The sequence below is a fragment of the Pteropus vampyrus genome, unplaced genomic scaffold, assembly GCF_000151845.1.
Source record: "Pteropus vampyrus isolate Shadow unplaced genomic scaffold, Pvam_2.0 Scaffold237, whole genome shotgun sequence".
Classification (NCBI taxonomy): Eukaryota; Metazoa; Chordata; class Mammalia; order Chiroptera; family Pteropodidae; genus Pteropus; species Pteropus vampyrus.
Genome location: NW_011889018.1, coordinates 213,961 through 226,695, shown reverse-complemented (window position 1 = coordinate 226,695; position 12,735 = coordinate 213,961). Strand labels below are relative to the sequence as shown.

Here is a 12,735-nt window from a genome sequence, read left to right as displayed (position 1 = left end):
GTGTTCTTTGTCCTCGAAAACAACTGTTCTCAAATTATCTGCTCATAGCAGGTTATTATGTGGTCCGCGGGCTTTTGGGTGAAGTCTATACTTGTATTTTTATTGGGAATATTTGTGTTTCATTCAGGAAATCCATATAGCCTCAGAGAGAATAATCATTTTTAAGCTGAAAGTAGTAGTATTCTTTAAAGAATCCTTGTGAGGCGTCTGCTTCCTCTCCCCTACACACATACACACGCCTGCTCTCATGCTCGCACACGCGAGGCAGACGAGTGTGGCAGGCTTTTGGAACTTTCAAAGTGGTGGCGGTTAAAATGCCAGTGCTGTAGAGAAGGACCAGCTTTTAAAGGTTTTAAAACTTCTTCGCCTTGTTTTTATGCTCAAAAAACACAAATTTGGTTCGAGATAAACCTAATACAGAGGCGGTGACATAAAGTGATCACAACTTAATAGCTACTGTGATCATTCTTTTGCTTTCTAAAAATTCCAAGAAATTCTAAGAATTCACAACATATCATTTAAAATCTCTTGTCTTAGATTATACCGTCTCATTTTAGAAGCATTTATTTTCCTTATTTGGTAGCCCATGAAGGACTGCCAGCAGGAATAACTACATTTGAGTTTTCTAGCAATAAGTTAACGCTGCCATCTATAAATAGTCATAAAAGTTATCACTGGTGATTCTGAAGGACAAAATTACAATAATTAAATAACTATTCACATTTCATAACAGATTTTTGAAAGCTCTTGCGAAACAAGTCTTAAGGGCCAGTTTGCAGGAGTCTCAGATATGTTTCTGAGAAATCGTCAAGCTAGTTATAAAGGGGGGAAAATCCTGCGGAAGGGGTTCAGTGGTTCGGTATGCAGAAAGCACTACTGCCTACGGCACGTGTCCTCCCTAACGGCGTACCGTTAAGTGGTACTAAAACCCGGTAACTCCAAGGATTTTCTAGATGATAATATCAGAATCAGCTAATTCCCTTGAACTTAAGGTACAAATAATCACTTTCTCTTCTACACTAAGCAAAACACCTGAAGGGGGAAAACAACTGCTGTATAGTTATCATTCTTCTCTTTGAATCTTTGGATGTATGTCCTACTTTGGAACATAATGCGAGTAGCTTCTGTGCGTGCGTGCGTGCGTGTGTGTAGTGGGGGTGGGGGGTGTGGAATGGGGGAATTCTACTGGGAAAAAGAGTTTCCATGGTGCCAACAGTATCACAACAGTGGAGCATCATCTTGCGGGCGAAAAAGGTAACTGCTATGCTAAATGACAGAAGCCAAATTTCATTCCTGCCAGAAAGATGAGGTTATAGCATTAGATTCTTTGGGTTATATTTTAACTGTAATCTTTTACTAAGTGCCACCACATAAATAAATGTGTGATTAAAATGTCCCCTTTATTCTCAGAAAGAGAAAAAAAGCCAAATGGTACAATTCAGGAATGATATCGATCTAGCAAAAAGAGTCAAATATATTGTCTGCTTTGAATAAATGCAAGGTATTAGCCAAGAAACATTTGAAAAGGAAAAAAAGATTGGAAGTTTGACCTCCGGAATCCTGAGACAGTTTATTTAATCTACCACTGAAGGTTAAGAACCATGGGAGCTCTTTGTTTTTTTCCTCTCAAGTTTATTTTCCTTCATTTTCGCATTACCCACACCCCCAAAGTTTCCCAAATGCGTCAACGAATAGTGGTGAAGATGACAGTCACAGCACAGATTAAAGAAAGATGGACTGGCTACGAACTGGAGACGCAAACCCGCATTGGGTGACTCTGTACTCTTCTGTCACCTCTCCCTGAAAGGAGAAGCCTCATGGTGAATAAAATAGACTCTTTAAAATTATGTCTGACTCACTGACAGTCCAGTGAGTTGCCCTCCAAGCTATACCTGGACTTAAAGCAAACATCAGAAGAGAACCTGGGAAAGTACCTTGTTCCTTTTCCCAGAGAGGTCGAAGGTAAAATGAATAAGCACGCCCTAGTCCATTCTCGCCTGCTGAAACCAAATAATCAGTAATGTGCGCTGTTTACTCACGACCACCCCACACCGAGCACTTTTCTGATCGTGGGAGGACTTCCACACTGACCTAAACGTCCTGGTGAGCTGCAGCCTTCCAGTGCTTTGTAATAAGTATTTTTTTACAGGACAACTTAGACATACCTTATGCAAAAACTGTCGTTAATATCATTTAAGTCAAATTCTCATGCCATTAACACACATCGTCGAAAGACACTAGGACCCAAAATAGAGAGCTCGGTAGAAACAGATACACAGATAGTTAAGCCAGCTCTTGCTCTGTCATCATTCTTCCCTAGTATTAGAATTACAAAAAAACGGGGCATTTGGTTTTTTCCTTAAATCGAGTACAAAACATTATTCAGAGCTTCATTGAATGAATTAATATGTTTACTATTTTCTATTTTCTAGTTTCTCTGAACACATGCAATCCTTTTATAATACTGTCAGTGTTTTGAAAATATTTTTAAAAGCTTCTCTGGGTTTACTGGTTCATTTTTATAGCTAAAAGATTTTAAACCCACAAGGAAAGTAACTGAAGTACTGATCTATTTTGCTGAAGGCGCTAACAGCACCTTCAGTGTCCCAAATGGACTCAGTTACCACGTGACACTATTGATCCTTGTGGAGACAATAAACTTAAGGATGAAACAGCAATAGTTTGGTTGTCCTGGACTTTGGCAATGCCGTGCAGGGCTGGCTCACTGCAATCAGCTGAGAAGGAATTCTGCTTTGATTTCAAAGGGAGCAAATCGATTAATCCATAACAGAAAGAAGGCTGACGGTTGAATTCCCGGCATGCCTTACGCCACCTCACTCGTGGGAACGCCTTTGGTCATCGCAGTCTGCCGGTGCATCGAAGCAAGAAACCGAAGATACTCATTTACGTCTGAGAATCTCATCCCCCACCCCTTCCCGGTGCCGACGACACGGGCCGGTGACGGCTGACAGACGAGCCCCCGGAGAAGCACGAAGACGATGCCGTACCTGAGGGCAGACTGATTCGGTGGCCGTCTTTGAGCTTTAATCGACTTCTCTTGAACTTGCCCTTCCTCTTCTTGACCTTGGGCTTCTCCTGGTTCAGCTGGAATATGAGGATGCTGAGCTCGCGCTCCAGCACGTCGATCTCGCGCTCCGCCAGCCGCTGCTCCCGCCGCCTCAGCAGCCGCTCCTGTGACCTCTGCTCCAGGGCGGCGCGCGTCAGCTCCTCCTCCCGGGACCGCAGCTCCTGAGACAGAGGGACACGGCATCAGCGCCCAGCGGGACCCTGCTCCTCCTGCCTCCGGCCGCCCGTCACTCCGGGCCTCCCGGGGCAGCGCTGCCTGCAGTCCAGACAGCCCCAGCCGGGCCCCTGTCACCAGCTGGGCCTGAGACCGAAGCCTGGGCACTGGCCCCGCCTCGCTCTTTCGGTTTTGTGGTCCTCAGACAGGCATCGCACGTTTTAAACTCGATTTGAACAAGTGCCTCTCGCTATCTCGTGCCTTCGCGGTCGCCCGACACACGAAGTGAACATTAACACAGCAAGGACGACGCGCAGAAGCGGCCGACCCACGAGTGAAAGCCACGCGTTAAAGCTCGGCCGATTACGGGGACGATTGTTCTCCTTAGGAAAGACTGAAGCTCCGCTGTCTTTACTTAGGGACTTCTTAGGGCATTTAAGTCTCTGCATAGAGGTCTAAACATCTCGGTGGCCAGATTAAGGGAAAGAACAAAGCCGACGTGTTAGGAGTCGGTCAGAGGCCCGTCAGACATGAAAGCGAGACGCCTTGCAAATTACAAATCGACGGAAAATATATTTTATTTTACAAAGAGTTCTTCAGGATCCCACGTATTAAGGTGTGTGCATATACGGTGAATTAGCTCGTAAAAGCCTCCCTGGGGACAATACTTCCTGATCAAAGTCTGACTTCCTCTCCGTTTCGTTTTGGAATTATTGAACTCTGAGAAACAGAAAATCTGTGAAGCGAAGAATACTTTTATTACTATTAGAAAAAAAATGATTCAGTAGTAAAATCGAGAACTCCACCAAGTTTTAAAATCGCACCCCCGCTCTCATTTCATTTCTGCAAAGTGTTCTGTTCTCTACCAGGGACATAAACATCCCCGTCAGTGCTGAGTGACTCTTCTGGGTCTCCGCCACCGCACCGAGCCCTCACACGGCCGCCGAGGCCCCGCGAACTCGACTGCTCCGGGCAAACGTAATCTTAGAGGAGCCAGGTACCACTTTATGGAAAGCCCGCCTTCTCGGGGGGAGCTGTGGCTGTGAGGGCTGTGCCAACATGTCGCACTTTGTACGGTCAGGCCGCACCTCACACAGGCCGCCCCCGAATGCAGGCTGCGTGAAGAAACTGGTAGACGGGGGCTCATGGAAGACAGCAGAGCTGACCCGGAGCAGAAGGCCACTCGAGTCCACCGAGCCCTTGGCCTTTCAAGGACTGGCTGGCTCAAGAATAACCGGAGGCCGGCAGCACAGTTATCATAAAGGAAAACAATCCCAGAAGACCGCTCTCCCACAAATAAACACAATACTACCAAGGAGAGACTGGGGAGCTCTAAAAACAAACAAAAAAATGTGTTTATTCGGATCAAACTAATTCTGAACTTAGGGTAATTCTACCAAAGTGAACTGAAATTCACCTTTGAAACACTCTTTAAATTCATTTTCTAAACTTCATAAATAAAATTGCAGGAGAAATAATTTACTGAAGACCAATTGATATTCAAATCACTTCTGCTAATACGTACCACCGATTCTTATGTATAGAACCAATACGTATTTCTTCATTACACTATTCCGGATATAAATTACTATGTACTGCTTGAAAGAAAAAAAAGAAAAAAAAAAAGAAGAAAATGTTATATATTAAAGAAAAAACAAAAAAAAAACAATCTGGACTCCATTACTTTAACTGGTGGCTTCCCCCAACCAGTTTGTCGAAATCGGAGATTTTACTGTAGTGTGTTTGGGGACACGGAATAATTTCCCGTCAACTTCCCAATTTCTAACGCATGACTGTCTGCCCTTTGGTGAAGACAGTGCTTTTCGGCGGTGTTGGTGTCCGTCCGGGTAGCTCTTGTGAAAGGAAATGGCATGAGGAAGAAATAAGGACATTAGATTCGATCGGGCTTTTTGTGTGTTACTGCGACAGTAATTGAAAAAGAAACCATTTTTAATTCCGGGTCCCAAGCTAAAATGCAAATCCCCTTGTAACGACTTCATGAATAAAAGTCATACAAACGAAAACAAACAAACAAAACGCTTGCCCAAGACTCATCAGAGAAAAGAGAGACAAAGCAGCCGAAGTGTTCTTCCCTCTGAATGAATTTTAAAACATTGAAAAGTAAAAACGTATGGGTATTAGAACCCCTCTGAATATTTTGAAATCATAAAGCACACAAGAAAATTCTTTTGCTTGCCGCGTGCTAAGCAGTACCGTTTAACTGCTGGGCACAGGCCAAGCTCGTACTGGCAAACCCAGACTCCTGGCAGGTGTTAATCATTAACAGTGACATGCCTCCGCATGGTGGCCCAAAGACACTCTGTGCACAGAGACAGACACACAGACAGGCAGGCAGGAGCTCAGGGAGGCGCCAGTCCCTACGCAGGCTGCAGTTTACTGAAGAACACAGAGCACGCTAAGCCACTGACCATTCATTCATTCCCAGCCTGACGCCGCCTGCCCTGAGCAATCGGTGAGCGAGAAAGCGAGCTAGAGCACGCACACTTGACGCCGGCAGACGACACGCGGTTCGAAACCTCTGAGCCAAAAAAAGGAGCGTATGTTCTTTAACTGTGAATCGAAGGCTCGCTCACAGGATACCGTGAAATGCTGTATGTCAAGGAACACGCACAAAAACCAGAAAAAGCAGACACCACTACAGGATTGCAAAAAAAAAAAAAAAGGAATCTGAAGAATAGCAAAAGAGCTACCATAAAACTTCAAAGCAGAGAGAGAGCAGGGCTCCGCGCCCGAAGCACGCCTTTGCGTTTGATACCCCACATAACAAGAATTAACTGACTCAGGCCGCGGACCGCTCCCGAGGGTGACAGCGTTCTCGTGACCTTGAAGGGTGAGGAGGCGGGCAGGGGCAGAGCAGTCCTAGGTGGGCGGATGGCAGCGCCCAGTGCTGCCCAGGCCGTCTAACACCGGTCCTTGCTCTCCACCCCGCCCCACTGCGATGGCTTCTGGCATGCCCCGGAGACGGAATACTGAACCGGGAGGGTCTGCATGGTTTTTAGAGTCCCCTGCCATCCGCCTGACGTCGCAGACGGACAGGAGATGAGCAGTGAGCAGCAGTCTGCCGGCACTGGGCCGCCGGGCGTCAGCGAGTTCTTGATTCTAGGACCACAAACTTTAATCCCCGGAGCAGCCACCCAAGCAGGCCTCCCTCTGAGCTCGGGAACAGCACGCAACCTGTTTCCTCCCGCATCTGCTTGAAGGTTCTTCCAGTCCTTGTGGGCAGCCCCCTGCACCCCGCAGCCCCTCTGCGTCCCTTTCTGTCCTTTGCTCAGACTCCCGAGCCCCTCTCCTGCCTCCCCGGTCACCCACGGGCCACCCTCCATATCCCTGAGAGGTCGACAGCCACGCACGACACCACGGGTGTGATCTGAACAGTCACAGGGGGTTATCGCTTCTTAAGATGCGAGCTCTATGGATTATTAGCGGTGTCAGGGTCTAAGGTCGCATTTGCTGGTCTTGTATTTTTAAACTCACAAAATACTGAAAAATCCAAGGAAGAGAGTGCATTACATGTAAGTCTCCTACTTGGAAAAAGTGTGTTTAGAAAAAAATGACTTTTGCAGCTTCCATATTTCTCTCTAGCCTTTATTTGTCATCCTTTTCAATTATGAAATATTTAAAATATACTGTAATTAGAATAGCAAATACCCGTGCACTCACCATCAATATTTAACGGGTGCTAATTTTTACCAGTTCTGTTTCGGGCCTGTGACACTGTCCTGTTTCACTCTGGTCCTACCTCCTCCCTCTTCAGATCCGCTGTCCTCAGGTTGGTTTGGGTCCTTCCCATGTCTATTGTTAGTCTTCTTGTGCATGTGAATAGTTCTGTTTTATGTGGTTTTATCAATTTAGATAAATGGTATTTAATGTAACTATTCTTCCGCAACTCACTTTTTCCACCCAATTTTATGTTTGAGGTTTATCCATGTGGGAACACGTAGCTAGAGCTCATTCATTTTAACTACTGGATAGACATCTGCTGCGTGAACACAGTAGCTCAGGTGCCTCTCCCCCCTATTAATAGATACTGGGGTTGCTCCCAGTTTTTCACTACTACAAACAATACTTAAGTGAACGACCTTAATTTCCTTGTGCACCTGTGTGGGAGTTTCAAGGATATATAACACGAAATTATATGTGTCTGTTATAGCATAAGATTCCTAAGAGGATCCATAATACTTATACACCTTTAAATTCCTTTTTTACTTAATATAGTTATAATAATTATTAATATCTCTCACCTATTAAAATATGTATCAGGAGTATATTAAGCAACATTACTTGGGCTTATTCGATGTATTTATGTATTTCATGCCGAGTCCTTTGTTCAATGCTGTGGATGAAAATGACCAGGAAGGAAACTGTATCTCATGAACTTGTTATCTAGCAGAACAGGCAGGCCAAGAACTAAACAAGCAAATAATGAGGGATGACTTAGTGCCGGCCACGGCAGGGAGGCGCAGGCCCCTGTGACACACAGTTTACCTGGTGCAGCCGAGAAAGGTTGAGAACAGTGACTGTAAATCTGGGCTCCGTGCCAGAGAGGGGACAGCGTTCTCCACAGAGGAGAGAATGTGTACAAAGGTCAGAAGTCAAGAGCGTGGCATCGGAGGCACCGGAAGGAAGTCGGTGTGGTCGGGGACAAAGTGAGGCTCACTGTGGAAGGACAAAGGGAAGCAGTAAGGGAACGGAGCTGGCCAGGGACACAAGGATGCGGATTTGCATTTTAGAAAGGTCACTGGTGGAGGTGAGGGGACAGTTAGGGGCACAAGACCGGCTGCAGAGCCACCAGCTAGGATGCTGCTGTAGTAATCAGGTGATGTGAGGACACTGGCTTAGGGGAGCGAGTTACCACGGATGGTCTCTGTCGCATAGGAGACCGAGAGACATCTTCAGAGACCCGCGAGACAGCGTACCTATGAGAACAGCAACCCCATTGTCACAGAGGAAGGAAGGGTGAGCGGGAAGGCAGAGGCCGGGTGAGGAGGGCGGACGCCGCTCCCAGCACACACGCAACAGTCACTACGTGTCTGCGGGGAACAAACTGTAACGTTGAAACTCGGAACAACTTCCCCAGAGACACGTGTTTAAATTCATTTTTTTTAAAAAACGGTTCGCACTTTGGGGAATACCCATGACACACGTTACTTTACTTCCCAGTTCGGCAAGATTCCAGCAGTGAGAGACTCGCGGGCAGAATCCGGGCGCACACTGTCCCGTTGTCAAGCACGCCGTTACGCGGAGTAGCCCGAGACGTGCCCGCGGCATGTATGCGAACCCCGGCTTTTTACTCCCTCTTTGGCCCTGTCCTTCGCACTCAAGCAGGCCACCTGCCTTTCGTGCGACGGTCAGTGCGAAAGGCTGGAGGTGCGACGTGGACACGTACCACGTAAGTCAAGGCCACTTTCACAATGACAATGACTCAGCCACACCACGCGCCCAGGTTTCAGCGTCACGGACTGGAATCAACGCGTGGACTTTTTATTTGGCAAAGCATTGCTGCCTCTTCGAAAAGAATCGCAGAGACCCGGGGTATAAGAATTCCTTCCTGGACGATCATGTGGCTTTATAAAAGTTATCGAAAACTCGAAGTGTTATACTTGAGCCCGTTGGTCGCACGTACAACAGACTAATTTAAGCTATTGAACGGTAACACATTTCAGACCGTCAGAATAAACCTTGATTTATCAAAATGCCCAAGTACTCCAAAAATCTCTCTCAAAAAATAGGAGCTGCCACTGAACCGTGCCTTGAACTTGGGGTTCTTCAGTGACTGTTACCGGGCATTTGTCACCGGTCAAGAAGACCACGCCGGCTGACTTCGCTTCCCAACTAGTCCGCCTTCCGGTTAGGTGTGTCCCCATTTCCGATCTTTCACTTTCGGGGAACATAAATACAGCTTCAGCATGTTTAACTTATAGGTTTATTTTCTGCTTCTTAAAATATGTAAACCAACCAGAGGTTAACGCATCATATTTAAAAAGTTCAAAAATTACACATTTTCCCAATGCCTTGGAGGAAAAAAGGACGTTGGTGGAAGGACTAGCAGGAAAGGGGCGTCGGCAGACACGACTGGAAACAACACGCGGACTCTGCTTAGCTTCGGAGTCGTGCCGCCTGTAAGAACTCGAGACAAACGGTGACATCTGAATACTGAGTATTATACGGTATCCAAGAATTACTGCTGCTTTTTAAGATAACAATGGCAAGAAAGTTATTCCGAAAATCCTTATCAGTTAGAGATGTGTATTGAAGCATTTTAGGGTAAACTGGCAGGAGTCTAGGATTTAATTTAAAATACTCCAGTTTAAAATTTAAAAAAAAAAAAATGTTAATGGGGGAAAGAAATGAAGAAAATGAGAAAATACTGACAATTGTCGAGGCCGGTTTATGCGCACCGACGCGCATTATGCTACTCTCTCCTGTTTCAACATTTCAGAATCTCCCTAGTAACAGGCCGTTTGTGTTCCAATCATATATTTCAAGGCCAGCTCTATTTTGTTTTGTTTTAACCAGAAGAATCAACATATACTGATATCTGAAAACAGTTTAGAATGATTCTAACCAGTGGTTCTCGACTCACGTTTTCCATCGCCTTCGCAAATGGGAGTATTTTAGGCAATCAGAGATATATGTATATAAATAAGTAACCACTTACCTTCTCTTTCGTCCGAAGCTCATTGAACATTTGCTGAATTTCCAGCTTCCAGTCATCTTGCATGGAATGAAAAGACTCCTGCGGCATTCCGGTCATCACCGCCCCCTCGATAGCAGTCAGCTGCTGGAGAATGGCGGCGAACGACGGCCGGATGTGCGGGTCTTGCTGCCAGCACCCTAAAACGAGAATCGCGTGAATTCTGCGTCCAGCGCAGTGCCCGTCGGCAGCCCGTGTCGACAGCGTCCGCCGAAGATTTGAAAGATCTCTTGACGACGATTTTGAAAACTGGGTTTTACACAGGTGAGCGGCATGCATACTAGTTACTGTTAGATGGGACTCTTACTGTCCGTGTAGGACGTCAGTATGTGGACGTGAGTTTCAGGGCCTTGGGTGGCCAGATGATTTACTGATCTAGAGTTCTACGGCTCAACCCAAGAAAAACAAAAGTCTCTAAAATATTATAATCACAAGAGAAGTCCTGAGAAATAGCCTGATAATTAAGTAGACTAAGCTAACTTGCTGCTTACAAAAAGAATTAATTTTTAAGAGATACGGATTAAACAGACAAGGTCATGGCGAACCACGCAGGTTAAGACTGTAAAACATTTTTGATCATTAGGTAGGATTTAAAATAGCAGATCTGGAGCCAACTCGACACCGTCTTTGAACTCTACTAGCGTACTTGGTGGAAACTTGATTACCATTCTGGTGAATTTCACATATAAATAAGTTACTGATAAAACTGGACTGTTTTTAAATTCCTTAGTTCATCGAAACTTTGCCTGACATTCTAGATCAAAGACAAGGCTTCTAACTCTTAAAACAGTGTAAGTACTTAAAAGCATTTGAAAATTAGAGTCACAGAAATTACTCTTCTGTTTAAAAAAGTAGAGATGCTCTAATGAGCAATCTTGGGGCACCAGACACGCCACGACAGGGCTGCGCAAATACCTTTCATGAGCCTGGCAAACGGCTCGGGGCAGGTGGACGGAATGGGCAACGTGAGCTTGTTGACCGCGACCCCGTAGGCCACGGCGAGCCCGTCGATGCCCCGGTAGGGGACCTCCCCGGTGAGCAGCTCCCACAGCAGCACTCCGTAGCTGGAAAGCAAAGTTTTCCGCAGGTTAAAGGGAAGGGTGGCCGTGTCTTGTCCCACGACACGCTGGCGGGACAGACGCCTCAGCGCCCTCCCCCAGCTCCCGACGGGGCCCTTCTCCTCCAGCAGAGGCCCCGGCGGCCCCTCCCGGCGCGGGAGCGGGGGCTCTTCCAGTCCCCACAGACCCCGTCCCTCCTGGGAGCCAGTCGGGAGCCGCTCGGCGACCTGGGCCACGGAGCTGGGCCATGGGCGGTCACTTCGACGCTTCTCCTTCTAGCCTGCTTTCCACGCCTGCCCGAGACCTCTGGGGTCGGTGAGGACATGAGGTTCCAGCCCCACAGATGTGTCGTGCTGCACACCGCGGGGCTGGGACCGGATCATGGTGACCATTCGTGCCGCTGCCCGCCCTCCGTGTGCTAGGAGGGGAGCCGCCAGCATCTTCGCCACGTGGCTTCGCAGCGACGGCCGGAGGGAACCAGCACAGCCGCCAGGCCCACTGCCGGCCGGGGCCTCTCCTTTCTGCGGCGGGGGGCGGGGGGCCGACGTGCAATGGGGGTGAAAGCCGAGGCCTGCAGCGGCCGGGCTCCTGACCCCAGCAGGGGTGACACGGGGTCAGTGCTGCACCAGGCCGTGCAAGGCACACGCGATTCCGAAGAGATGCGAAATGAACGTTTAAAACGAAGCCCAAGGACCGCGTTTCGCTCCACAGCCACGGCAGACCTTCGGGCGGCCAGGGGCGGCCAGGGCCAAGCTCGCACATCTCAGACGCGTACTCCCCTCTGCAGCACCGGCCAGTGCCTTGCTTTCCCTGTATCTGCTACAAACATAGACTTTTGCGCGCGAATGATCTTTCGTTAAAAAGCACACAGTCCGTCCCGGCCACCCACTCGGCTTACATCGTAAGGAACGGTCCCGTTTAGTTTCTTCTCCGCTTCTGTGACAGAACGCGCACAATCTTACAATCCTGTTGACTCTCCCAGTCTGTGAAAACTTTATTAGGTCTTGGTTAAAAAAATAAGCTTGGATTTAGGATGATCTTCCGATCTCAAGGGGTGCGGGCAGTCGCCGGCACGGAAGCAGCGGGAAGGTCCTCGGGGAGGAAGAGCTGGTCCGCGGGGGGCGGGGGGCTCCCTGGACCCGCGGGGGCCCTGCCGGACAGGAGGCTTTCCGCTGACCACTCTCCACTAGCACCCCCTGGACTCTGGACTCTGCAGTGAAAGCATTCAGACACAGAAGTGGAAACGAAAACGTGCCCACGGCAGGGCCTCGGGGGCTCCGGCCGCTGCCCGCCGGCCCTAGGCACGGGGGTGTGGGTCCTGCCCTGAAGGGGTGCCAGGCACCCCATAGGACAGATGGCTCTGGGGGAGCAGATGCGAGTTTGACCTTTGGGAGCATTACTGCCTCCCTGCTGTGTCCCCACTCACAGGCCCTGGAAGCTGACCTTGAACATCTACAAAATAATAGTGGTGTCTGATCGAACATCTCAAAGGCTCTTCTATATGTTTTCAATTGTTTTTGCTTTTCGTAATTACCGTTGGCACACGGTATCATTTTCGTTTCAGGTGTACGGCAGGGTCTTAGACGTTGATACACCTTACGAAGCGATCCCCCCGATCGATCTAGCGCCACCTGGCACCATACGTAGTTACCGCATTATCGGCTGTATTCCGCGGGCTGCCCGTGACCTTCCCGTGACCTTCCCGTGACCTTCCCGTGACC

At 48.1% G+C, this 12,735-nt stretch overlaps 1 protein-coding gene across 1 annotated transcript in view; it reads right to left on the bottom strand.

The window, feature by feature from the left end:
- The window catches only part of MAP3K21 (mitogen-activated protein kinase kinase kinase 21), a 49,747-nt gene that overhangs the window by 14,792 nt on the left and 22,220 nt on the right, over positions 1-12,735 (bottom strand). The window contains exons 3-5 of the mRNA XM_023519776.1: positions 10,872-11,020; positions 9,921-10,096; positions 3,009-3,249 (exon numbers count right to left, since the gene is read on the bottom strand). Coding sequence (XP_023375544.1) covers positions 3,009-3,249; positions 9,921-10,096; positions 10,872-11,020 — 566 coding nt within the window. The remainder of the gene's footprint in view (positions 1-3,008; positions 3,250-9,920; positions 10,097-10,871; positions 11,021-12,735) is intronic.